The following is a 26,498-nucleotide window of genomic DNA, read 5'->3' on the forward strand; positions in this document are numbered from 1 at the left end:
GTTCTGGGATCGAGCCCCACATCAGGCTCTTCTGCTATGAGCCTGCTTCTTCCTCTCGCACTCCCCCTGCTTGTGTTCCCTCTCTCACTGGCTGTCTCTATCTCTGTCAAATAAATAAAAAATCTTCATAAAAAAAAAGATTAAAAAAAAAAATAAAATCTTTTTTAAGAAAAAGATTTTTTTTTAAACTTGCATTTTAAACCAAAATGTATAATCATCAAAGATATGTTTTGAGAATATAAGATGCCTAGTTTACACCATCACATTTATTTTGTTTGTGCAATTTTGAGAAGTGTTTCTTGCCCCTGAAAAGCAGAAAGGTCTATCCAACTATAACTCGATTTAATTTGACTCTGAGGATATAGCTCCTGAACAGCTGACTGAAATGAAATTCTATAAAGCAGATCTTCTATCCCCACTGTCCTGTTGTAATTTCAGCCTGTGGTCCAGCACAAGAGCGGAGGGTGGCTTCGCCTCACCTTCCCGTAACCTTTTTCTGGCACTGGGACTGCTGGATTCACACGGAGTCTTTATGGGCAGAGCCCTGTCCCGAGTAAACAAAAAACAAGGGTCTCTGCCCTCCAGGCACTTGCTATCTAGTGGGGAGACAAAACATGTGTTCAATATATATGCAACTTTTTCCAACAGGCCTCTCTGTAGACTGGAAAAACTAGATAATAGATACAAGATTTCACTAGAATATGAAGTCTCTATGGCTAATGCTGCATTTGACTATTATATGCCTTCTTATTAATTTATAAATAACTTGTAGTGTTGGTAATTCTTCAAAATCAGTCCGTGAAAAATCCAGTTATTTTGAAAGATAAATTTTAAGACTGAATTTCTAAATGAACCACATAGATTTCTTTCATAGAAGGAGATTTTCCTAAATTCGAGTCTTCGGCAATCTGAATGATTGGCTTTTCTGTCACATCCCTCTGTTTGCAAGTAGGTGAAGAAAGTTTTCTTTCCTATAAGATAGAAAAAGAGAAATATATGTGTGCATATATATATATACATACATATACTTATTTATATATACCACATATATATGAAGTTCAGTAGAAGTTGCTATCTTAAAAATATCTATCAGAATAGGTACATTAAAACTTGATAAGGTTTGTAAAATTTATAGAGGCATTCCCTTCAAGGCCTGATGTGAGTTATGAAATCTAATTTTGTTTTCATAGCTCTGTGATAAAATTTTATCAATGTTATAAAAAGGGGTCTTTACTAAGACTGACCGGAAATCTGAACTATCTGGCCAGGCAATAAAAACACATTCCTAACTGCAAAGTGTCAGACAAGCAAGGTGTAACTGAAATTGATCGATAAGTCTTCCTTTTACAGTTGAGTGCATTCACTTTACCTCATAGGATAATAGTTTTTTTTAATGGTTTTTCCATTAATATCAGACTTCAGTGTTAGTAAGAAACAAGAAAGACATAAAAGGGAGAGAGACATGCCATCAAGAAAGAATGTTGTGATCTTTAATGGTAGAGCACTTGAGCTCAGAGGAAGTGCTTGTGAGGGTGAGGGGCGGGACTTTTGTTTCAGACTGTTATGGCTTGAATAGTGTCCCCTTCCCCCAAAAAAATTCATATATCAAAGTCCTAGCCCTCAGTATTTCAGAACGTGTTCTTATTTGGAAATAGGGTCTTTGCAGGTGTAATTAGTTAAGATGAGGTCATACTGGACTAGGGTGGGCCCCAATCCAATTTGGCTGGTATCTTTATGAAAGAGGGACATCCGGACATAGGCACACAGGGAGAATGTCATGTGAAGATGAAGGCAAAGATTGGCGTGATGATTCTACAAGCCAGGGAACAACAAAGATTGTCTGGAAACCACCAGAAGCTAGGACAGAGGCATGGCACAAATCATTCTGTTATATCCTAGAGAGGGAACCAAACCTGCTGCCAACTTGATCTCGGACGTCTAGCTTCTAGAACTGTGAGACAATAAAGTTCTGTTATTTAAACCACCCAGTTTGTGCTACTTTGTTAGGGGAGCCCTAGCAACTAATACACGGGTGAATACAGCCACTGGGGTAGAGAAGTAAGACCCCAGATGACTTGTTATGTTCTGAAGAGTAGGTGAGGGCCACTCCCATGCATATGGCAGTGCGGCTCCCACTGTGGGCTGGGCAACCAAGTGTAGCTCACTTTGCATAATGTAGTGGTCATTGGGGAAATCTTCCAAACAGGCAGCCACTAAACCATCGCTCCTTGAAGGCATCCAATAATCTCACTTTCAGAATTACTAATACCAGTAACCTGAACTTTCTACAGGCTTTGAGGTTCAAATCCCAGCTCTGCCACTTATAGACTGCTGGCTTTTTTCTCAATGTATTTTTTATTATTTTTTATTAAATTTTAATTCCAATATAGTTAACATACATTGTTATATTAGTTTTGGGTGTACAATATAGTGATTCAACAAGCTCATGCATTACCCAGTGCTCATCACAATGAGTGCACTCCTTAATCTCCATCACCTATTTCACCCATCCCCCCACCAGCTTTGGGCAAGATATTTCACCTCTTAGAAGCTTAGCTTCCTCATTTGTAAACTGCAAAAGTTGAAGTAGAAAAAGTATTTACTTCCAAGGGTGGTCATGAGTATGGAATGAAACAGATGACAACACGAGTGTAAAAGTCCAACATGGTACTTGGCATTTGTAGACATTTTACCAGCATTAGTGCCCTTCCCCTTCGACATTTATGTTCTTAGTGATCCATATACCAAATATGAAACAACTTGCCCGGGGTGCCTGGGTGGCTCAGTTGTCAAGCATCTGCCTTCAGCCCAGGGTGTGATCCCAGGGCCCTGGGATCAAGCCCCGCATCAGGCTTCCTGCTCCGCTGGGAGCCTGCTTCTTCCTCTCCCACTCCCCCTGCTTGTGTTCCCTCTCTCGCTGGCTGTTTCTCTCTCTGTCAAATAAATAAATAAAATCNGGTGGCCATGAGTATGGAATGAAACAGATGACAACACGAGTGTAAAAGTCCAACATGGTACTTGGCATTTGTAGACATTTTACCAGCATTAGTGCCCTTCCCCTTCGACATTTATGTTCTTATTGATCCATATACCAAATATGAAACAACTTGCCCGGGGTGCCTGGGTGGCTCAGTTGTCAAGCATCTGCCTTCAGCCCAGGGTGTGATCCCAAGGCCCGGATCAAGCCCCGCATCAGGCTTCCTGCTCCGCTGGGAGCCTGCTTCTTCCTCTCCCACTCCCCCTGCTTGTGTTCCCTCTCTCGCTGGCTATTTCTCTCTCTGTCAAATAAATAAATAAAATCTAAAAAAAAAGAAAGAAAAAGAAAAAGAAAGAAAGAAAGAAAAAGAAAGAAAGAAACAACTTGCCCAACAGTGCAGGAGGCAAGACTCAATTCAGGCCTTTGACACCATGTCCAAAGATCCTTCCCTGGAAGGAACCACCTTCAGCCCTTGGCCTCCACTAAGCTATGCCAAGGCCTCCCTCTGTTGCTCTGGTGAAATGTGGACTGGGCGTCTGAGGGTGAAGATGATCTGGATGCAGGTCCTAGTGAATACCTATAACAAAGCCTTACCAAACAGATGGGTAGACTTCCTGGGGTCAGTTCCAATTCTGGCTGTCCCAACTCTTGTTGCCCAATTGTATCTCACAACTGAATCATAATCAGACTTTTAAAGTTGGGTAGAATTTTGGAGCTGTTAAGAGTCTACTTTCCTTATTTTATAGAAGAGGTAGCAGCAGTTCGGATGGGCCCTTGGCCAATTAGCATGGAACTGAACAGTCTTATGAACCATGGTCTAACATTCCTTCCATTCTATTGTGTTCCCATTAATCACAATGTTAGCCCAGAAATGGAAGAACCAGAATAGATCCAAGGCTATGTAAAGTATTCTCAGAATAAACATTTACCATTGAAGAGAAATATGGCTTTAGTGGAATCAAGGTCCTTCCTAGCTCTATCATACTTAGACCAAGGCAAAGTGAAAGTAGATTTCAAAATGGTGCTGCAACTGCCATTTGGGCAAAGGATGGGGCACATCAGTGCTTTTGGTACGTACTCTGGAGGAAGTGAAGTTTGCTCATCTCAGCCCCCAGCACCTCGCAGCCCCTGAAGAAGCCCATGGCAGGTGCAGAGCAGGCAGGGGAGGTGAGGAGCACTGACCCTTGTTTGGAAATCTCCTGAACTGGCTGACTCCCATTGACATGCTGTTTCCGGCAACAGAGAGCAGTCTGGGTCACTTCTATGTCACTGAGTAAATATGCTGGAAATTATTACTATTTCAAACAAATGTTTAACTATTCTCAGATTATCTATGACACCACAGGCCAAAGTCACGGCAATCTAACCTGGGAGTGAGTTTACTTTACTTTGTGATTTATGGAATGAGAATTCTAGGCACTCTGTGGGACTAATTTAATACCAAACATTCAGATGTCTGTCTTATAATGCCATTCATCTTTCCTAGGCCTGCCCTCACCAGGGGGCATGTGGTTCAGAGAGCAGGCTCTCTCTTCTCAGCCACAAATCATCACACTTGTGAAAGGGGGGTGACGTGTCTTCCCTTCCAAGCCAGGCTGCCTGCAGCAGAGGCAGCTGGGCAGTTAAGGGTTCATCTGGGCACTGATGGGAGAACAGTGTTTTCTACTCCTTCAGACCTCAGGAGCATTTTGAAGGTTACAGTTGGCAAACAAGAGATCATGATCAACTTCGTTTTGGTTTGCCTTGTGATGGAGGAAACTCAGTCAGGCTATACTGTCTTAACAAGTACAAGACTTGTTTTATAAGAAGTTTATGTGGTATGTTATAGATTGATGTAATAACGCATGTCCTAGCTCAGTTTGCTACAATGAAGCACTACAGGCTCAGAAACAATGGACATTTATTTCTCACGGGTCTGGAACCTGATGTCTGAGATCAGAATGCCAGCATAGTCATGTTCTGGTGAGAGCCCTCTTCTGGGTTGCAAACTACTGACTTCTCATTGTATCCTCATAGGGCAGAGAGCAGAGCAGATGACCGTATAAGGACACTAGTTCCATTCATGAGGGCTCCATCCTCATGACCTAGTCTGCTCCTAATTACCTTCTGATACCATCATATTGGGGCACAGGGTTTCAACATATAAACTTTAGGGGAACACTCAGTCCAAACCAGTGCATATGAAGACAAGAAAGTTCTACAAAAAGTCAAACTCTGATTCAATGCGTATATTAAAAAGCAGGTTTTTAACCCATCAATTACCATAAATCTTACATTCATTCAACAAATATTCATTAAGCCTGCTCAACAGCAAGGAATGTTCAGGCACTGGGAGTACAGGTATGAGCAAGCCTGACCTACTTTCAAGAAGCTTAGAGACCAGTAGGAGAAAAAAAAAAAGACATCAGCAGTGATAAGTGATAAGCAAAGGGTAAAAGGGAGCATATGGAAGGAAGTTTCTAGCAGAGATGGGTGTAGGGAGTAGTCAGAGACAATTTCCCAAGAAGGCTATAGGAGAAGAATGTGCAAAAGTGTGGAAATAAGAGAGAACACATGATTTGGGTGGGGGGGATGGAGGGAATTTCTAGGATGAGTGGGGTGCAGATCGCTGTGAGCAAAGGGTGAGAAAACAGAGACTGCAGGGCTCATGGACACAATATTCCCAAGGGTGTTGGGTTTGCTCTTTACTTTGCTGACAAAGGTGGGGGCGAGGCACTGCTGAAAGATTTTAAGCTAGAGAGTAACATGATATGATTTTCATTCTCAAGAAATCATCTTGGCTACGACTTGGATAAAAAATTGGAGAGGAAGAAGGCTGGGGTTGTACAACGGCTAGTTAAAAAACCATCAGGATCAGCCATGTGAGCACCGCCGTGGCCCGCAGTTAAGATAGTTTAAGTAAATAACTTCAAAAGACTTAAAAATCCCACAAATGAATCCCTTCTTTCTTCATAACAACAGTTGGAAATTGGTGCAATGAAAATTGCCCTTTGTTGTTCAGTCATTTCCCGAGCGAGGACCTGGAGTGCAGGGTACTGTTGATCCTTTCTGTGCAGCTGCGGCCCTCCTCCTCACTGCTGGTGAGAACTCCTCCCTGAGAAGCCTCTTAAGCACACAGCTTTAGCTCCATATCTAGTTGTGGCCCATATCAACTTTTTCATGGGAACTGCGCATTATCTAACAGATAATACTACTCCATGGGTGTCCTGGAGCATAACAAGGATTTACGACTCAAACACAGCAGACCACTGTCAGGCCCACTGAGCAGAACTCACATTTCAACACTGAGAAAGTTGTTAACCAGGTTCACCTTGCAGAGTGGAGGGAGGGGGAGAAATGGTAATAAAAAATCAAAATCCACAATAGAATTCAGCCTATCAAAATGACTGCATGAAATAAGAGTCAAGGAAAGGTCTGGTAAGGACTTGGCATTCTAAACTGATTTGGAAAAATTGCCTGGATGACAGAGTGCCATGGATATCCCTGCAAGATCCACTTCCTCAGAGTTGGTTGTATTAAGAAGTATAACTTGTGGGTCCAACTGATATCCATCCTGATATTGTAACCAAAGTCACAGATTCCAGTCTCATGTTTGTGTTGCCTGTATAGCAAAGATCTCCCCTTCAAGGCCAACTTTGAGGATGTACCCAAGGGCAAGCCTCTCAGGGACTAAAGAGAAATTCCATTGTTAATTTCATCCCTCAGTGGTGAAGAGGGAAAAGGACCATAACAATGGCAGAACTATGGTCTATACTGAAAATGCCTTGAGCCCCAGATGGCAGCCATGTCCACAGCTTCCTGAGGAAACCAACCCACACTGTTACTTCAACAGGCAAGCTGTACTTTGTATCACGTGTTCCCTGACATCCTAATCTAAAGGAATGACTAAAAGGCTGGCCTCGGGCCATTCACTCTTCCATTAGAAGATACAAAGAAAGTAATTCAGATGGTAAAGAGGCCCTGGAGCCAAAAGAAATATAAAGAGAGACAGGAAACAGAAGCCACAAAGCAGCAGAGTCTATGAGCAGAGCAAACAAGTGAGCGTCTTAGTGTAGAGCAGAAGGGCCTGTGGAGAAGTGGAAAATTCACAGTAGAAGCAAGAAGCACCAAGAAACAACCAAGTCAAGAGCAGGAATGGTAGGCTACTGGGTGGCCATTTGGACAAAGACAGGCCATGCATCTTGAACAGCGACCACCATGAAGCTTGTATGCTGTATCGCTGTGCGTTCTTACATCCTTGTTAATCCTCCCAACAAATCCCCATCACTAGAGGTAAATTGAGTATGTCTCTATAACTGGTAACCTGAGTGGGCTTAATTTAATACACAATATCTAATCCAGCTTTCATGTTAGTTCTCTTTAATGGTTTCCCACTGCACTCAAAAAAGAAAAATCCAAACTCCTTAGCATGACCTACGAGGCCCTCCACAATTTCATGCCCACTCCTCCCACCTCACCTTATGGCTATTAATCCAACAGTCTAGGCCGCTGCACTATCCAAGTAGTCACACACCTTTGCATGCCCAGCACCCAGAACACAACAGAGAGTGCCTGGCTATAAATACATTTATATGAATAAGTTCTTCAAAGAACTAATTTTCTTTGTATTTTCTGTCTTCTAAGGAAAGTGTCTGTCTCCCAGCCTATATGGATTTCATTTAGGGAGCAACGGAACCGTCTTGGAAATTAATTTTTCTAAGAGCACTTGTTATTGAACTGATATAATATCCTGTGGAATTTCACACTCTTAGATGAGCCTGCCAGGGATGTGGGTGGCTCCGGCTTCCGTGTTAACTAGACTTAGAGCAAGCATAAAGAGGTTTGGCCTCCCCCCTCTAGCAAGCAGCTCCCTCAGTGAGGAAAGTGTCACGTTGGCAAATAGAACCCCATCCTTGTTCTAAAGTTCTCTGTCTCTGTACATAGAGAAATCCACAAGAAAACTCCAAGAAGCTTGCTATTTTTCCCCACCCTCAAAATTACTCTGCTCCTTGATATGTGCACAGAGCCCAGGCATTATTCCTGTGACCTTTAAAGCAGCCAGATGGCATCAGCATTGAAGGCAGCTTAATTAGCATGAGAAGCTCCAGGACCTCAGACTCACTTGTTTTGCCTCCCAGGTCTGGGTCCTGGTTATAATCTCTGGGTGGTTAGTCCTGACCCAAGAACATTTCCATTATTTCTTAAGCAAATAGTGATAAGAAAACATGAGGACATGGAGACTCAGCCGTCATACACGCAGCAGGGGCTTCTCTGCCTTCATATCCCAGTGTTCTTGAAACTGGTCCTCCGCACTTGAGCCATGCGCAGCTGATGGTCACAGAATTCCTGGCCAAGCTCCTCAAAGTGTGGCCAGCTAACTGCTCTCCATCCCCGGGGCTTATTAAGTACAGACCGCCTGACCCTCCCCAGGCACACAGAATAAGAACATCTGGGATTAGCCCGGGACTGTGTTTTACCAAGCTCCCCAGGTGATCCTTGTGCACATGAAACTTTGAGAATCAGCCCTGCTGATCCACAAATTGCTCCAGAAAGGATTGTTTTTAAAATAAAAGGTGAAATTTAAAGGCCCTTAGAAGAGAAAACCAGGGGAGACGGAGAAGACCAACAGGTAAGGAGAGAGAAGAAAGGAAGGAATAGGGGAAAGAGGCAGAAAAGAAGAGAGAGAAATAATCTGATCTCATACTTTGGGGGCACCAACCCTAGAAGTTCTGGAAGATTCCCTCCTCTCCTCCATTCCGGTCCAACCCAGTCTGCAGGTTACTTATGGAGAGTATGACTTTGGGAAATTTCCTCTAAAACACAGCTGCTGCTGGTGGCACATAGAGTCGGACTGCCCAACTGCTTCAGTTGGTCTGGCAGAGGTGACATCCTGAGAATCTACACTATGGCTAAAATCCCAGTATTCATTCCCAGGTTTGAAACTTCTAGGACTGAAAAGCCAGGACCTAATGGATCCAGAGGTTGACTGATCCTTCTATCTACCCTTAAACTGGCACGGAATACAGCAGACAAGGAGCGATAGCACATCCAATTCAGAATCACCATTTTACTTGCCACATAAATATAATTTCTTGTCTTCTTTCTTTCTCCCTCCCCCGGCCCAGTCGCACCATGGGAGTAAGCACTTCCTCTCCCCTCGTATATTTCTATTTGCACGTTCGGTTCGGGGTGACAGCCTACCGGTAGTAGTTTCATATTACAGCCTCACGGAATGAGAAAATACTGTAGCTGGCAGCAGGCACCCACCGTACAGCCTTGTTACACAGTCCGACCATTTACTTTCATCAGCCCTTACCTGAGTGGTGGTCTTTGCTGATCTTCTTTGCAGTTGCTTATGGCCAAGCAGCCCCCAGCCATGCCATTTATGAAGAATTTTAGTTTATCGCATGGAGACCAAACAAAACTGCTGCTCTTCCTGCTTACCTAGCCTTAGGCGTTGAGATGTGCTCAGAGGCGAGAGGGAACTGGAACCATTGGTTTAATAGAAACAACTGAGGATCAACAATGGGTCCAAATTCCATTTAATTGAGGACATTTGCATCTGATTCGGGATGACCTAGAGTAACAGATCTGTGGGCTTTGATCGCTCTCTTCCAAATGATGCCAGAAAAAAAAAAGAAGCAGCAGCAAAAAACTAAACAACTGCTGCCTGGGTGAGTCACAAATGTCAACGACACTCAGCACACCTGGGCTGTTACTAGTAAACACAGCAACAGCCACTAGCCACAATTTCTAAGTGATTCTCTTGTAAAGAGAACACGTTTATCTTTCCCTTTCTGTTGTTTTTTCCTCTGCTTCCTTAATCCACACACAAAAAATAGTTATTAGGAACAATCAAGAAAGAAATGGTAATTCAGGGTTATTGTCTATAAAACTACCTTTGCATTTTGAATCCTTACTAATGTGTCCTGTTTTGCAAACTGACGTAAGTACCCAGATAAATTTTTCTTGTTTATAAAACACTCTCAGTTAATCTCAAAATGTCTGTCAAACTTTCGGGCTTGTTACTTTTAGTCAGCAGGCTTAGAAACATGCAGCTTCCCCCCAACACTTCGTCAGGCAGCAAAAGCTAGAGAAGGGGCGGAAACATCCGGAAAACTCCTCCTGAAGACAATCACAGATGCCAGCATGCTGTTGATTAACATCTGGATCACCTTAAGGGTGTTTGTGAACCAGCAGGAAATAAATTTCTGGGGAAGGCCATGGACTTAAGGATGGTTGTTTTAGTATTTAATAATAAATGGTTTCCAGTTGATAGGAAAATATTGAAATGTGACTTATATATACGAAGCTGATTCATATTTGATAAACATGTCCCCAAAGGAAATTACTGGGTTTATTAAAAGCCTAGGGAGGCTGAACAGAATTGCAGTAGTCTTATCCAATAGTCCTTGCTGAGGTAACCGCTCCCCAGTCCACCTTGCAACCAACCAAGGAGGAAGGTCAATAATAAGGAAAGAGCAGGGCTGTCCTTGGTCTAAGTTAAAAGTGGCTATGAACTGCCGAGATACCCCGCGCGAGCCGTCGTCCACAAAGTACGTGTCGCTGCCTTGCTGCTAAAATGTGATGTGTTGATGACTGTTATATTACATCTAAAATCCCATTTACTAGTAATAGAAAAGTTCAGTTAAGAGTTTTGCCTTATGTCTCCTGGTGCTTGATAGAGCGTTGTGTGATATTGCCAATTTTCGCTTCAGGCGTATTCACATGCAGCAGTGAAGACTTCACAAGAATTTGCACATTTGATCCAGGGTGAAATTATGCCATTTTCATAGCAAATCAACTTTTCTTTGGCAGCAAAATGATAGGTACTTTTGCACCTAGAGAAATGCCTTTGTTTTCAAGGAATTGTGAAAAAAATAAAAAATAAAAAGTTCTTTGTCTGCGGGGATTGTGATCTAGTCATTCTAAGCAGAGGCCGAGCAGGTAAGAATCCTGTTGTCCTGCTTTCTGACCTGGAGCACATTCCTTAACATTTCTTATTTTGACTTACTTGCTTAAAAAAAAAAAAAGAAAGAAAGAAAGAAAGAAAGAAAAGAAAAAGAAAAATGAANAAAAAAAGAAAGAAAGAAAGAAAGAAAGAAAGAAAGAAAGAAAGAAAGAAAGAAAGAAAAGAAAAAGAAAAATGGGGGTCACATGCAATCTTTTTCTCCTAGGTGTCACAAGGCTGTTCTGGGAAGCCTTCACATCTCTAACATTGCACAACAGTGTCTAAAAGGGCAAATTGCTGTGGATTTAACATGTGAAATTTCACCTCGATGTGCTCTCCTCTTAGTGGTGTTGGAAGCAGCAGGAATTTATTCATGCAGCCCTACTGATTTGCAGACTGGGAGTAAATACTAGGCCTTTTGCAGAGATTACCAAGAGCCCCCCTTTAGTAGACATGATCTACTGCATCACATTAAAGTGGTGGATTGAGGAGCGAGCCAGCTGAGCCATTCTGTACACACCTAGCCAGGTTGCAATTTATATTCAGGCAGAGCTGTGAGTGGCTTTCAGAGGAAGAGAGAGATGAAGAGTTCTCTTGAAATTTTCGACCAGGATCGGAAACCAAACTCTGCTTTGTCACTGCTATGTAAAACAACAACAACAACAACAACAACAGATTCTTTCTTCTTTGCAGGAAGAAACTAACAGATAAGTTTTTCTCTTCTCTTCCTGTAGTGTTGCTTTCTAAGATTGCTAGGGATTTCCCTTGATTCCTTATGTGACTTTTCTTTTTAACAGTGCGTAGATCCTTTCTCTAAGTTCTGTGTTGACGATACAGTCTATGACTTTTGCTTACTGAGCTTAGTCTGGAATTACCTAGCTTCACTTTTGTGCCCAACATGTTCTGTAGCTGTGCCCCATAAAGAGCCCTGCGTTGCTACCACAGGCCAAACCGAAGGGAAACTGGAGGAGGAAAGATTGATTCACGTGTTATTCAGTGGTCTCCAGCCATTTCATTTTTAATCAGTAAATGTAGGATTTTAATATGAAGGTTTGGAAAATATGGTGGGTGAAACGGAAAAATGTCAGTTTGGGTCAAATTTAGTGTTAGGTGGTCAAATAGTCTATTTTATTATGGAATTACATAAATACATGTATACACACACTACTTGACCCCACTAAATTATATATATAAATACACACGATGTATTTATAATAAATAAAAGTTACATGTGTGTATATGTGTGTGTGTATATATATATGTAAATATATATATAATATTACTTGACTCCACTAAATTATTTTTCAATAATAATAATAATAATAATAGATTCCTGGTTTTTTTCTGGAAGAAAATACATCTAAGATAGTTATTTTACTGACATTATTTTGTCTAGTTTTGTTGCCTTTCTAAGAACATATTTGAGGCATCAAATGCCATTCTATGTAAAACGTGGAGGGTAATAACTTTTTTAAAGATGTTATACAAAATTAGAAAGGATGAATAATTGTCATATCATAGCAAGCATGTGAGTGTATACACATAGTTATCCCAGCAAAATACAGCACAAAATGCGATGGCTCTCATAGAAATTAACCGTGTAGTTGTACCGGAAACTGCAGCTTGTCAGGTTGTGACACCACAATGTTTGTGGCTTCAGGGCCCTGCTGCCTTCGGATTCTGGCATAATTCGCTCTGACCTCCATCAGTTGCTTTAACTCTGTTAAAAAGATTATTTTGAGAGACGTGTCAATGTATTTATAGAAAGTAATTAAAAGTCCAAGATGAAAACTCGAAGATCGCTCAGAAATCCTTGACTCCCACGCCGGACTCCCTCATTACACACTTGACTTGCTTATCACATCAGATACGTGTTAACATTCTTTGGGTTTCCACAGAATAGCAGTTCTGGAGAGGGCTTCCTTCCAGGCTTTGTACAAAGCCTGAATTGGAGGCTAACCTGGGAGTGGCCTAGAAATTGAACCCAGTGAAAAGACGGTAAACACAGCAGTGAGAACAGTGTTCCAATTCGATGACAAATGGCATAAAGCACTCTTTTAATTTCGTTGGGGGTTTGTGTGAAAGAAACCATTCTAACAGCATCTGATTTGTTTTGCCAAAACAAATCCATTTTTCAAAAACTCAGTGTGATTCTTTGAGGACTAACTTTCACATGCTAAATATTTGTACTCTATAGCACATAAAATAAGTTATTATACACTGGTTAGTTTTGAAACTCCCAGGCTGCCTTATTTTCCACCACATAGTTAAGCCAATAGGTCACAGCAAAATTTTGAACGGGATGATTACTTGTCTCTTCATAAATAAATAAATGTGTGTGTATGCGTGTGTGCACGTGCACGCTAGTAGCATTTCTCTCTCTTTTTAAAAATATTCTGAATATTTAGATTTCTACTTAATTATCATTTCTAACTTACTTATTTCAGGAAAAACAATAAACGGCAGCTCATATAATAAAACAAATTTCTGAAGAACAACTTAATTAAACTCTTCTACCAGTCAGATTTCCTAGGATACATATCACCCATGGAAAAGAACTTAGACAATTGGGGAAAACCACTAACATTTTCACCATGAAGGTGAACATGGGAACCTACTTCCAGAGGAAAAGAATCAACTTTCACATCATAGTAATCCATGTGGTCACAGAATTAAAGATGTAAAAATAAATGTTTGTCTACACAGCCTTGTCCTTTGACCACAGAACTAACATGGAGGAAAATGGTAGGGAAAGTAATACCTGCATTTCCTATTTTCTCTCTCTCCTTCAATTTTTCTTGGTCACATGCTTGCTATCTGGCAAGGGGGCCTACATTTCTCTCTGTGTTTTGGATATCCTTTTGGCTACTTGCCCGAAGCATACTTAGATTTATTTATCAGAAAGGTCCAATGAACACAGTGAGGACAGAAGGGTAGGGGCCAGGCAACAAGAGACCATCCCAAGAGTATAAAAGGTTAAGCATAAACGCTGAAGAAACCGGAAAAATACCTCCTACTGCACCAGTTGTTTGTTTACTATTCAATTGTACTGCAATATTTCAAGTGTGTCATATACCTACTTAGATCAAAAACTCTTTTGGGGAAGGAACCTTGGCTTATATTTCTTTTATAGGGCTACGTAGTTTGGGAACACAGAAAACTGTCAACTAATACTCACTAATGATAAGAACCCCATCATTGGTATGTTCTTCTAAGCAACCACATAATGAGGGCCACCAAGAGCTGGGGTGGGGGGTAATGGTAAATGATGGAGACAACAGCCTACAAAGAATACAACGATTAGAGCCTCTTGATGTAGGATGGCGTTGGAAGAGTAGCTGTGGCATCCCCCACAGCAGTGCTAGGTATCCCAATAAATCCTTGTCTTCCTACATTTCAGTCTTTATTCCTATATTTTTGTTCTGGGCTAAAGGTAAAGATACGATTGCAACTATTTTAAAAGGTTCTGGTTTCTGTACCTTACATATAATATAGTAATAACAATTTTATGGAGACTTTTAAAAGAAATAATCTAGTATTAATTCTTTTAGGGATCCCAGGTAATTCACTTCCTGATCTTTTGATTTCCTTTAAAGTGATATCATGTTCTTCAGAATTCCTGAAAATTATGTCTTTGTTAATGGATACCTACCCCCAGAAAGGGGCTTTAAATTCCTCAGGCAAACAGGATAAAGGACAAGAATTGGTTTAATAACAAATATATGTTCTTTTCCATTTCTAGCACTTCTAAAAGAAAATTAGCAAAGAATAGATAATGTTATAAAATGACCATATACATCCTTATTATTAAAAAAAGAAATCTGCTGAGGCACCTGGGTAACTTGGTCAGTTAAGTGTCTAACTTTGGCCCAGGTCATGATCTCAGAGTCCTGGGATCAAGCCCCTCTTCGGGCTCCCTGCTCAGCTCAGACTCTGCTTGTCCCTCTCCCTCTGCCCCTCATCCCCCTGCTCATGCTCTCTCTCTCAAATAAATAAATAAATAAAATCTTAAAAAAAAAAAAAGAAATCTGCAAACTGTATAGATGCTATTAAGAAACCATTAAGTTTTAAATAACTTGAAAGTAGGAAGTCAACAGAGCCTCCTTTCCTCAGGGTTCATGCTAAGGGAATACTTTCAAATGAGGCCATTTAGAATTTCTGCAAATAAGTCCCTTGGATAAGGCTCAAGACTAACAGAACTTTGATTGAATTCTTGAGTGCAAACAATGTCAACAGTGAGTTTCCAGCACAGAAGTATATAAATTTAACATTAGTAACATGGAGTAGAAAAGTGTGAAGGAAGATAATTATTAAATAGCATCACAATGGGATATAAAATTCAGAAAGCAAGCTCTTTGAAGAAAAAACTGAATGTTTTAATTCTTCAAAAACTTGATGGAAAAGAGATTGTCCCCCATACCTCCTTGAGTTATAAAGCCAGGTCCTGTGGACACGCAGATGACCATGTCCCTCTCTATGCCGTCCCACGAGAGGACTGGTTCTCCATCAGGGGTGTACAGGGCTCTGGCTGGGCGGGCCAGCTTAAGACGAAAGGAGCAGTCATCCAGCAGCTGAAACATAAACGGACGGACGTAATGGAATGTGAAATGTTACCACATAATTGAGTCTTAAAGAATCAACCCCTTTAAGAGAACTATTATCTCAGGTTGATTATTTATTTCACTGTGATTTTTAGAAAGAGTTATAGAAGGAGGTGGGAAGAGGAGCATATAAAAGTTCCCCAAAGTGCCTTAACAATGAGGAACTTCAGCGTTCTTAGTGGATTTTTCCTTGTAATTCTATTTCCACATGGAAGAAGGCTTCTTGCTGTTTAAAAAACTCCTAAATATGAAAGACCCTGGCTGAAGATTCTAGACTTGTCAGAATAGCAGAAAATATATATATTTTTTCAACAAGCAAGGAACCCACAGGACAAAAGCACTGACTCACAGGTGGGGAAACCTGGGCCTCTGGCCTGTGTCTGCCCTCAGACTAGTCGGGCAACTTGTCTATGAAAAGAGTCTCTTCAACTATAAAATCAAAATCAAAGTTTTGGTCTAAGACCTCTTCAACTCTCTCATTAGAAAGTCTTTTTTTTTTCCTTTTTAACTTGGAAAATTTAAAAACTATCTGTAAGAGCCTTATTCAGTTTCTCTCAATTTTCCTTGAAATATTCATAAAAATACATATACAGATGTGAAGTGTCAATGGTACTAGAAAGATTAGTCAACATGTTGCCAGACCCCTAAGGGCAGTTCCATGAATGTGTGAATAAGACTTTAAGACAGAATAATAAAAGCAAGGAGGAGGAAAATTAGAGGTTTCTACACACTTGCCTGTATGACTTTTTCCTCCCATACATGCCAAATGCCTGTTCCGCCAAAATGCAGGAGCCAGGTCCACACGAGCTCCAAATATAGATCTATTTAGGGGCTATCACTCACGACAGTGCAGCCTGGCAGGGGGCAGAACTGGGCACATAATGACACCTTGCATATGGAAAATGAATCAATAATGTGAAGCAAGACAAGACAGCGATGAGACGAAGCAATCAGAGAGTGCAGATTCCACCCACTACTTCAGGCAAGGGATGAATAAGAATTGAAAATACCCAAGAAGAGATTCCCTTCTGTGGATCGTCAGAGAAGAGCAGTGGGAGAGTGGTCTCAAGTGCCACCCTAGCCGTCCTGCAAGGTAACAGCTGGTCAGTGGCAGTCTGACTCCATACTGTGCGTATGAACCAGCTCAGGGACTTAACAGCCAGTAGAGGATCCTGACGGCTTCCTAGTCAAAACTTAGGGCAACCAAAGAGAACTGATCTATCCTGTCTTCTGCCAAAAGATCTCTCCTTGTATAAGGGGGTATAGATTAAAACTTAACAACAGCAACAACATGAGGCTTAAGAAAGTATACTACAACATAAAAAGCTGTACATTTTACCCTGCACTCAAGGTGAAGAATTCGAAAAAGATTTACAGCAGGAATACATTTTAGAGAATATCTGTATTGGGTTTTCCCAAAACTCAGTAAAACATGACTTCTGTAAACACACACACACACACACACACACACACAGAAATGGGATGACAGCAGTTTAAAGGAAAGAAGTATCACTGAGATACAGGCAGAAATGATGAAAATGATGGTTATGATAGTGATGGTAACAATAGCAGTTAACATTTATTGACACATTTCTATGGGATAAAAACTTTACTGAAAGTTTCCAAGGACAATTGATTTCATTCTATGGGAAGAGTTATTATCTCCATTTTATTGATGACAAAATTGGAGAGCAGAGATCAAATATCCTAACCCAGGTCACAGAGCTAGTAAGAGAAGGAACCGGGTTTCAAACTGGGATGAATAGAGAGCTAAATGAAAAGAGGAGAGAAGGTAAGGAAATAAAAGACTCAATAGTTGAATTAAAATCTGTCTTGAAAGCAGAAAAAGAGCAGACTGAATATTGTAGAAAATCAAATCAGTATTAGGGAGGACTAACTTGAGAAAATCTCATAGGATATAGAGAAAGCATAAGACATAAATTTTATGAGAGAAAAGTTAAACATCTGGAATGTCAAGACATCAGATATTAAACCTATACATTATTGGTGTTACTGGAGAGGAATTCAGAATAAATTAAACTTAAGCAACTATCAAAAAAAAAAAATTGAAGGAAACTTTCCTGTCCCAACAAAGACCCATGTCTTCAGACCAAATAGGCTAACTCAGGACAAGGCAAAGTTAATGAAAAAATGACTAACACATTTTTAAATATAATTGAGTTGAAACATATGCATTTCAGGGGCGCCTGGGTAGCGCAGCCGTTAAAGCGTCTGCCTTCAGCTTAGGGCGTGATCCTGGCGTTCTGGGGATAGAGTCCCACATCGGGCTCCTCCGCTGGGAGCCTGCTTCTTCCTCTTCCACTCTCCCTGCTGTGTTCCCTCTCTCGCTGGCTGTCTCTCTGTCACATAAATAAATAAAATCTTAAAAAAAAAAAAAAAGAAAAGTGTGCATTTCAGACACGGGGGAAAATTCAGTTATATTTCGACCTGTTTCCTGAAAAAATGAATGCCAAAGAAAATGGAATAAAATGTGAACTTTTTAGGAAAAATTTTTAACATAAGAATTCTGTATCCAGCTGAATTATTACTTTTGGTTACAGGGAACAAAAGATAACCTCATGTATACAAAAGCTCAGAAAACATATCACCCACATACATTTCAGATTATTAAGGAATGAATGAAATTCCTTCACTATGGGAAAGTCATAATACAAAATGACTAATAGTAAGCAGTGAGACCACTAGAACATGATATAACTGCTACCAAAAATAANTTCCTTCACTATGGGAAAGTCATAATACAAAATGACTAATAGTAAGCAGTGAGACCACTAGAACATGATATAACTGCTACCATAAATAAATAAATAAATAAATGGCCAGAAAATAAATGAATTAAAAATTTTAAGGTCTTCATAGAGAAAAAAAAAAAGTAAAAATGCAAAGCATCATCAAAAAGAGACATGGGCAAAGAAAAGAAAACCAACTTTCCATTCCAACTTTCTAGTTATTCATGAGGTCAAAAAATGCTGTTTTTTTGTTTTCCTTTGTTAAGAACATTCATTTTTATGATTAGAACCAATGCAATAAAACCTAAAATCAGAATAAGAGAAATAGTTCATCTATAGGAATAAACAAAATCATTATGTGAACTTAATATGATTTTATTCTTAGAAAATTTATGTGAATCAAATATTAATAACAAGAGAAAAATGTTTAATAAAGTGGCCAAGAACAAAATAAACTATAAAACATTGATAGTTTTTTTGTTCACAAAAATAGGCATTTAGAAAATAGAGTGGGGGGAAACTCAACCTAACAGCAAAACCAATTAGGAATGACATTTATTTTAAGATGTGAGATGCGGGGCTCCTGGGTGGCTTAGTTGGTTAAGGGTCCTACTCTTGATTTCGGCTCAGGTCATTATCTCAGGGTTGTGAGATCAAGGCCCATGTGGAGCTCCCCACTCAGCACAGAGTCTGCTCGAGATTCTCTCTCTCCCTTTCCCTCTGCCCCTGCACTGCCCACCCCCATGCACTCTCTCTCTCTCTCTAAAATAAATAGATAAATCTTTTTTAAAAATTACAAAATTTTACTGAAGGATAAAAAAAGGCATATATATGAATATATACATATATATACACACATAAAAAACAATGCCACAGAATTCAATCTGGCTGTGAAGATTGAATATCATAAAAGGTGTTGATTTTTATGAAATTAATTAATAGCCTAACACAATTACAGTCAAAACCCCTGCAGGATGATTTTCGGGTTTTGAAATGCAATTCCAAATTCATCTATAAGCATCAACAGGCAAGGATATTCAAGTGAAATTTGAAAACAAAATATGATAGGCAATTTCTATCAGATATTAAAATATAATATAAAGCTATAATAATTCAAGAAGTATTGGCTATATTAGATTGTTTAAGAGCAGAAGCTAATGAAGAATTTAGTATGTTAAACGTTTATATTTCAACTCAGCTCGGATTAGTTAGTAAGTAGGGGTGAGATAATAATTTAAAGCCAACAAATAAAGCAGAGACCAGCTTCACTCAAATTTTACACTAGAAGAGAGTTTCACACAGTTTGAAAAGTAAAAGAGAAAAACAAAATTATAAAAAATTTGAAGAATATCTGATGAATCTTTGTATGACCTCAGGATAGTAAAAGACTATCAGAACATTTAAAAGCAGGGGCGCCTGGGTGCCTCAGTCGTTAAGCGTCTGCCTTCGGCTCAGGGCGTGATTCCAGGATTCTGGGATCAAGCCCCACGTCAGGCTCCTCTGCTAGGAGCCTGCTTCTTCCTCTCCCACTCCCCCTGCTTGTGTTCCCTCTCTCGCTGGCTGTCTCTGTCAAATAAACAAATAAAATCTTAAAAAAAAAAAAAAGAACATTTAAAAGCAAAAGAACAAACTTTTAAAATATATTAATTTCTATACATTAAAAAACCCATAGACACAATGGCAAATTTGTTACAATAAATCTGATAAAGTTACATGTAGTAGGGCTTATTACTTTAAAAAAAGAAACTTTGTATCAGTGTGAAAAATACGTCCAATAGAAAAATAGCAAAGGATTTAACAGGAAATTCGTGGATGACTAATAAATGATAAATCAAGTCAAATCAAATCAAAACCACTTATACAAGCAATTAAAGACATATAAACTAAAGCATGAAAATAACATTCCCTCCTGTCAAACCTGCAAATACATGTTTCTAAATGACTGCATTTAGCATTGTTAACACCTCATGTATACAACAGGTAGGTAGAAACTCTCATTCACTGTTGGCAATAGCTACCAAAATTCTCAAGCATGTTTACATAATTTGACCCAGCAATCCTTCTAAGAATTTATTTGGGGAAATAATCAGAATATTAAATACATATATATGTATAATTATATTTTATATATTATATGATATAAAATATATGTCATATACATGGAACATGCTCTATGACAGCAAAAAATTAGAAACAACTAAAATGAAAACCAATAGAAAGCTGGATGAATAAATAATAATCTGTCCATTTGATGGATTACCATGCCATTAAAAATAATTCTTTTGTTAAATAATGTTAAATATATGGGGGGAAGTTACAATAGTTTGTTAGGTGAATAATGCAGGCTGCAAAATTATATATACCATGTGATCTGCTATGATCACAATGGCAAAAAAAAATTTGTAACTATATAGCAACCATAGAAACATAGCCACTAAAATTATAACTGGTTATTTGTGAGTGATAGAATTTTCATTTCCTTTTTTGCCCTTTTTCTTTTTCTAATTTTAATTCAGTGACTACATGTTTTTATATAATTTGAAAACAGAATAAATGTGATTCAAATAATCAAAAAATTCATAGAGATTACAATGGATTCACATGGGTTTTCTTTGTGATGTTTCTGGATTTTCCATAATAGTAGTCACTATCTTAGTCTGCTCAAACCACCAAAATAAATATTATAGACTGGGCAGCTTAAACAACAGGCATTTACTTCTCACAGTTCTGGAAGCTGGGAAATCCAAGAGTAAGGTGGTGGCCAATTCAGTTTCTGGTGACAGCTCCCTGGCTCTTTGTTGGGTCCTTACATGGTGGGAGAAGAGAGGGCCCTCATTTCTTCTTCTTACAAAGGCCACAAATCCTATCAGGTTAGGACTCCACCCTTGTGACCTCATTTAACCTTAATTGCCTCCTAAAAGCCATATTTCTAAATACAGCCACATGGGAGTTAGGGCTTCAGCATAAAAATTTGGGGGTGGGGGGCACAATTCAGTCCATAGCAGTTAATTTGCTTTTCTGCTTTAAGACAACCAACAAGTTCACAACAGGGTTTCTATCTGGGGTGGGAGCAATGGGAAACTGCCCTAAAATATGTATGGATAGGTCTCTGAGAAAAACTCCTGCACCTTGAAAAGATCCTACATAAAGGTAATTTAATGTTTTTCCGGACTTTACCACTAAAATATCACTATTTTATTTATTAAGATTGTGTGTGCTGTTTATAATTAGAAAATGAATGTTATTTAATAAAAAGCATATACTAAATGCAAAATGTGACTTAAATACATAGCTATTTCACTTGATTTTCACAAAGATCTATTTACACGAGACAAAGCTAATAAGTTCACAAAATTCTTTCAAGAAAAATGGTGAAATAAGGCACTTTCAGTACAAAAAGTCTCTAAAATATTTGGTCAGCTTATGACCTTCAATGACGTTCTTAAATTCTTGGTTTTTCAAAAGTATCTAAACTTACTCAAGTATCTTCTTCACAGCGGGTCATCTAAATCATGTGATTTTTGCAATAACAAAAGCTCATAATAGGGGAAAAATGTTCTGTGCATAATTNTTCAAAAGTATCTAAACTTACTCAAGTATCTTCTTCACAGCGGGTCATCTAAATCATGTGATTTTTGCAATACCAAAGCTCATAATAGGGGAAAAATGTTCTGTGCATAATTCCTTACCCACAATCTATTTTGTGGGTTTAGCTTTCACAGACTAGTCCTCTCAGGATAGGGCACGCGGGCATCACAGAACTACCGCAAATGCCCTGCAGGCATGAGGTACTTGCCTTGACAATCAGAAGGACCTGTTCCCCTCCTTTCGGCTTCGCTTATGCATGGAGAACTGTGTGCGGCTGAGAGAGAACACACTGGTTTTGAGATTCTGTAGAATCAAAGGGATGTTGCAGGGATGGAGAAGACAAACGCGTCAGGACCATAGAAGGAGGGGCCGGGCAGCCATAAATCAGAGAAAGATGCTGGCCCTGAGGAAAGACCCACTAACCCTGGGGAGGGAGGCGCCTTAGCGCACTGATGACAGATGAGCCTGCGCCGGCTGGAGATGAGAGTTGCACTAGCAATGTTCAAAGAGTGGGTAGGAAGAATGTGGTTAAATCATCCAGAATAGCCACAGCAGTGAAAGAAGCCGAGAGAAAGTCCGCATTAGATGGGATTCAAATACCATCTGGGGGTTTTATTACAGAAAGTCGAGTGAAGCACTTTGAAATGTGTTCTGTTCCTCATTTCTCTGGTAAAAGTACCAACCATTGAAACGGGCTTTCTTTGGAACTGGTGGTGTTAGCCAGACTCCCCAGTGAAATCTGAGTCCTACTCTTCCTGTTGTCTATTTGTTTCACACACAGTGCACTCTCCAGACATATTCTTTATAGCCTGATAGGCTGAACAGAAACATTTCTAACGGGTCACAAAGGATCTCACGCAAGTTCCCAAATACAAAAACAGACAGCATGGAAAAGAAAAGGACAGATATCAGAAAGAACATTTTTTTANCGGGTCACAAAGGATCTCACGCAAGTTCCCAAATACAAAAACAGACAGCATGGAAAAGAAAAGGACAGATATGGGAAAGAACATTTTTTAAAAAAAAATAAAGCAAAGAAAGAAACAATACTCAGAAACTTTCTAGACATTTCCTAAGTATCTTTCTATATACTGAGACCACATTAATCTCTGTAACATTGCTTGTACCATGCCATTACCTTATTCAGAGAAAGCTAGTGGTTCAAACACTTTTATCTGGGATAGTGTAATGGACTGAACTGTGTCCTCCCCAAAACTCATAGGGAGAAGCCCTAAACCCCTGTTATGCTTGTATTTGGAGAAAAGTCCTTTAAGGAGGTAATCAAGATTAAATGAGGCCATAAGGGTTGGGCACTAATAAGACAAGACTGGCCTTATTAAAAGAGTTTGAGGCACTAGAGATCTCTCTCTCCACATATGCACAGAGGAAAAGCTATGTGAGGACACACAGTGGTGAGGTGTGCCCATGCACAAGCTGGAGAGTCCTTTTCAGAAACCAACGCTGATGGCACCTTGATCTTGGCCTCTAGGACTATGTAAAGTAAATTCCTGTTGTTTAAGCCACCCAGGCTGCGATATTTTGTTATGGCAGCCCAAGTAGACTAATACAGATAGCATGAGGGGTCCACCATATGCTTCTAAACTATCTCTCCAGTAGTATGTATCTCTCCCTATTTCTGAGTCTGAGCACTGTCTATGTCATATGATTTATGAATCCTAACAACGACACCCCTTTATGTTCAGTGCCCCTCATCCTTATTAATGCTTTTTCTGAAGCATTAAGATATTGAGTCTTACCCATTTCTCAAGTTTCTTCAGAGGTCCTGATTGATTCCTCTGTGGAGCCTTTCTCCTTCACCCTAGGTGGGCAGTGTTCCCCTCTCTGAACTCCTACTGAACTTCCTGCCTGCACTACTAATTTGACCTTTATCACATGCTGTTAGTACTTCTCTGAGAGGAATGTCAGATCCCTTAGCTAACACATTTTTCTTACAATCTGTATTCATCATTACAAAATATGAAGCACAGAGAAAAATACACAAGAAAGAAGGTGGTAACCTTTATTAGCTCACCGACAACCAGACCATCCAGTAAATACTTTCAAAAATAAAATACATCTTTGATTCCAAGTGTATGCATATGCATATACAGAATCCAACTCCGCGTGCTTTATGCTATGTTTCTTTCACTTAGTCTGGAACATGGACAGTAGTCATTATTCTTTCCAAAGTTGATTTTAATTGAGTCATAATATTCTATCCTATGTACTATAATTCATTTAACCAACTCCCCATTGATGACTGTTTAAATTATTTCCAATATATCTGGGGTTTTTTTCCTAATATATTTGTGTTACAAATATCCTGTGATAAATACTCTTACCCAAAAACCTTTGCATAAATTCAGTAAAAATCCCTGGATAAAGTTCTAGAACTCTTCTGGGGTGCACCTCCTACTCTATGCAGCCTTATCAGCTTCCGTGAACTCCTCCAGGTCAATCTACTGCCCTGTCTTGCCTTTCCCTCCAAACAACATCTCATTTTTATATGACTTCTTATTGGCCCAGAAAAAATTATATGAAAACATTTCACAAAATTAAAAAAGCAATTATTTAACCACAAGACAAGACTTTAAAAAGTCTACCAAAATCCATTTAGTAGTTGCCTAAGGTTTTCATGTAAAGAATAAGGCAAAATGTCAAATATTAGGACTATATCCTTATTTATTTATTTATTTATTTGAGAGAGATTGAGAGAGAGAGGGTACAAGTGGGGAGAGGAGCAGAGGGAAAGGGACAAGCAGACATGAGGCTCAATCTCACGACCCTGAGATCATGACCTGAGCCAAAATCAAAAGTCAGAGGCTTAACCGACTGACCCACCCAGGCACTCCAACTATATCCCTGATATTACAAAAATAAATGAACTGCTACTTATTGCTTCCTTAGTCAATGTTTTAACTTTGGAAAGTGGAAAGTTTGCCACAGTTCCAGGACCCTGGGTAGTAAGAATATGATAAGTTTTCTCTAAGAATACTGTTGTTTTCCCTACAGAAAACATATCTAGTGAATAATTCCTGATGGGGAAATAAATCACTCTTTTATGAATCGGGTTTTAAACACAACAGGAAAACTATTTACTCTTTTAAAGTTTAGATTTTCCTCTTTCACTACAGTGAATTTAATTATCATTGGTCCCTCCTGGCCAAGTGTCATATTCTGATTCACACACATGTCAGACAGCATTGAGCTCATTTAATCATTATATCCACTGTGAGCAAAGTAATATTCCCATTTTACAGATGGAAAATGAGGTTTAGAGAGGTAAAATAATTTGCCTAACCTTATAATCTAGAAATGCTAGAGCTGGGATTTGAATCCAGGCGGATGAAGCAATCTCCTTTCACACTAGATTTACCTCTGAAATAGTTTTGCCCCAGGCATAAGTGCCTTCTTCAGGTCTGCCTCCGTTTAGATAAATCCATACTCGTTTTGCATCCGGTTGCTTATACAGGCTGCTCTGCCCTAGGGCGATAGGTTTAGTTTCAACTGGAGGATTTCTCTCGGCTTGCAGTTCTTGAACTGCTAAAAGGTGCGCCTGGTAAGAAGAGCCCAGAGAATACCGGGGTTAGAGAACTTCCTGGTTAGTGTGTGTATGAAGAACGTGATGAAGCAGAAATACTTACAATTGCAAATTATATTAAAAAAATTTTTGGAAGTGTATTACCCTTTCTTGTCACTGACTCTTTCGTAAATTCCCCTTGCTTCAATGAGTCACCAAAGGCAATAATAACCATTAAAGTAATAATAATAAGGCACTTATTTTGGCAAAGCACTTAACTTTCATTTATAATTTGGAGAAATGAATGGAGATGTGTTTTTGGATTTCTGTGTGGTGTTTCTCCTACTGAGCAATTTCTCTGCATCTAACAAATGAGTTTTTGATTAGAATCGCAACATCATTTTCTTTAACCAAGAAATGCTTAAGGGAATGTGCATGACTGTTGTTTGAATCTTCACTCTCTGTCTTTTAAAATACAGCAGCCACCCTTATACTTTGCCAGATCCCTGCCAGGCAGCTTTTCATCCTACTTCAAGCATGTCCTAGTTCAATGCTTTGCATTCATTCCCTGGTCAGTGATTTATCCTTCTCAGCTTGGCAAGAAGTCATATTTCTAGCAATGTCAATTTCTTTTTTTTCTAGTAACCTTGACTTGGGCGCACGCCTAAGATTTAGATTGAACACATTTCACGATTTGAGAAACCCTATTAAATAAGAACATATCATTTTGATGAAAAACTTCACAAAGCAAAAAGTTTTCCCAGGTCTCTATCCCCAGTCCTCTCTCAACAGCTGACCTTTCTCTTCTCGACTTTTTTATGTCTGGCAATCCTGACTGATTAACCAATTGGACTGAAACTGCTTTTTGAATTCCTCACTCCTGAATGTCTCCATTGCAATTAGTATTTTGCTCCTTGCTCTTTCTACATATTGAGACATACCCTTAGGAGTGATGAGCAATGAAGCCATAAGGCTCAACTTGACTACACTTATTATAATTACCTTTGTACATATCCACTGGGCCTTTTTCTCTTCTTTGCTAAGGTCATAATTTCTGGTCTCCATTCAAACAAAACAGACTTTCATATGAGCTGGCTGTCTTTTAGATAACTACTCTCCAAATGCCAACTCA

At 39.4% G+C, this 26,498-nt stretch overlaps 1 protein-coding gene across 1 annotated transcript in view; it reads right to left on the reverse strand.

The window, feature by feature from the left end:
* Positions 1–260: 260 nt before the first annotated feature.
* Positions 261–26,498, reverse strand: part of DCDC1 (doublecortin domain containing 1) — a 426,036-nt gene continuing 399,798 nt past the window's right edge. Inside the window, exons 37-40 of the mRNA XM_034645816.1 lie at positions 25,223–25,402; positions 15,328–15,478; positions 12,518–12,627; positions 261–971 (exon numbers count right to left, since the gene is read on the reverse strand). Coding sequence (XP_034501707.1) covers positions 831–971; positions 12,518–12,627; positions 15,328–15,478; positions 25,223–25,402 — 582 coding nt within the window. The 3' untranslated portion in view covers positions 261–830. The remainder of the gene's footprint in view (positions 972–12,517; positions 12,628–15,327; positions 15,479–25,222; positions 25,403–26,498) is intronic.

Source organism: Ailuropoda melanoleuca, chromosome 16 (genome assembly GCF_002007445.2).
Source record: "Ailuropoda melanoleuca isolate Jingjing chromosome 16, ASM200744v2, whole genome shotgun sequence".
In the NCBI taxonomy this organism is placed as follows: Eukaryota; Metazoa; Chordata; class Mammalia; order Carnivora; family Ursidae; genus Ailuropoda; species Ailuropoda melanoleuca.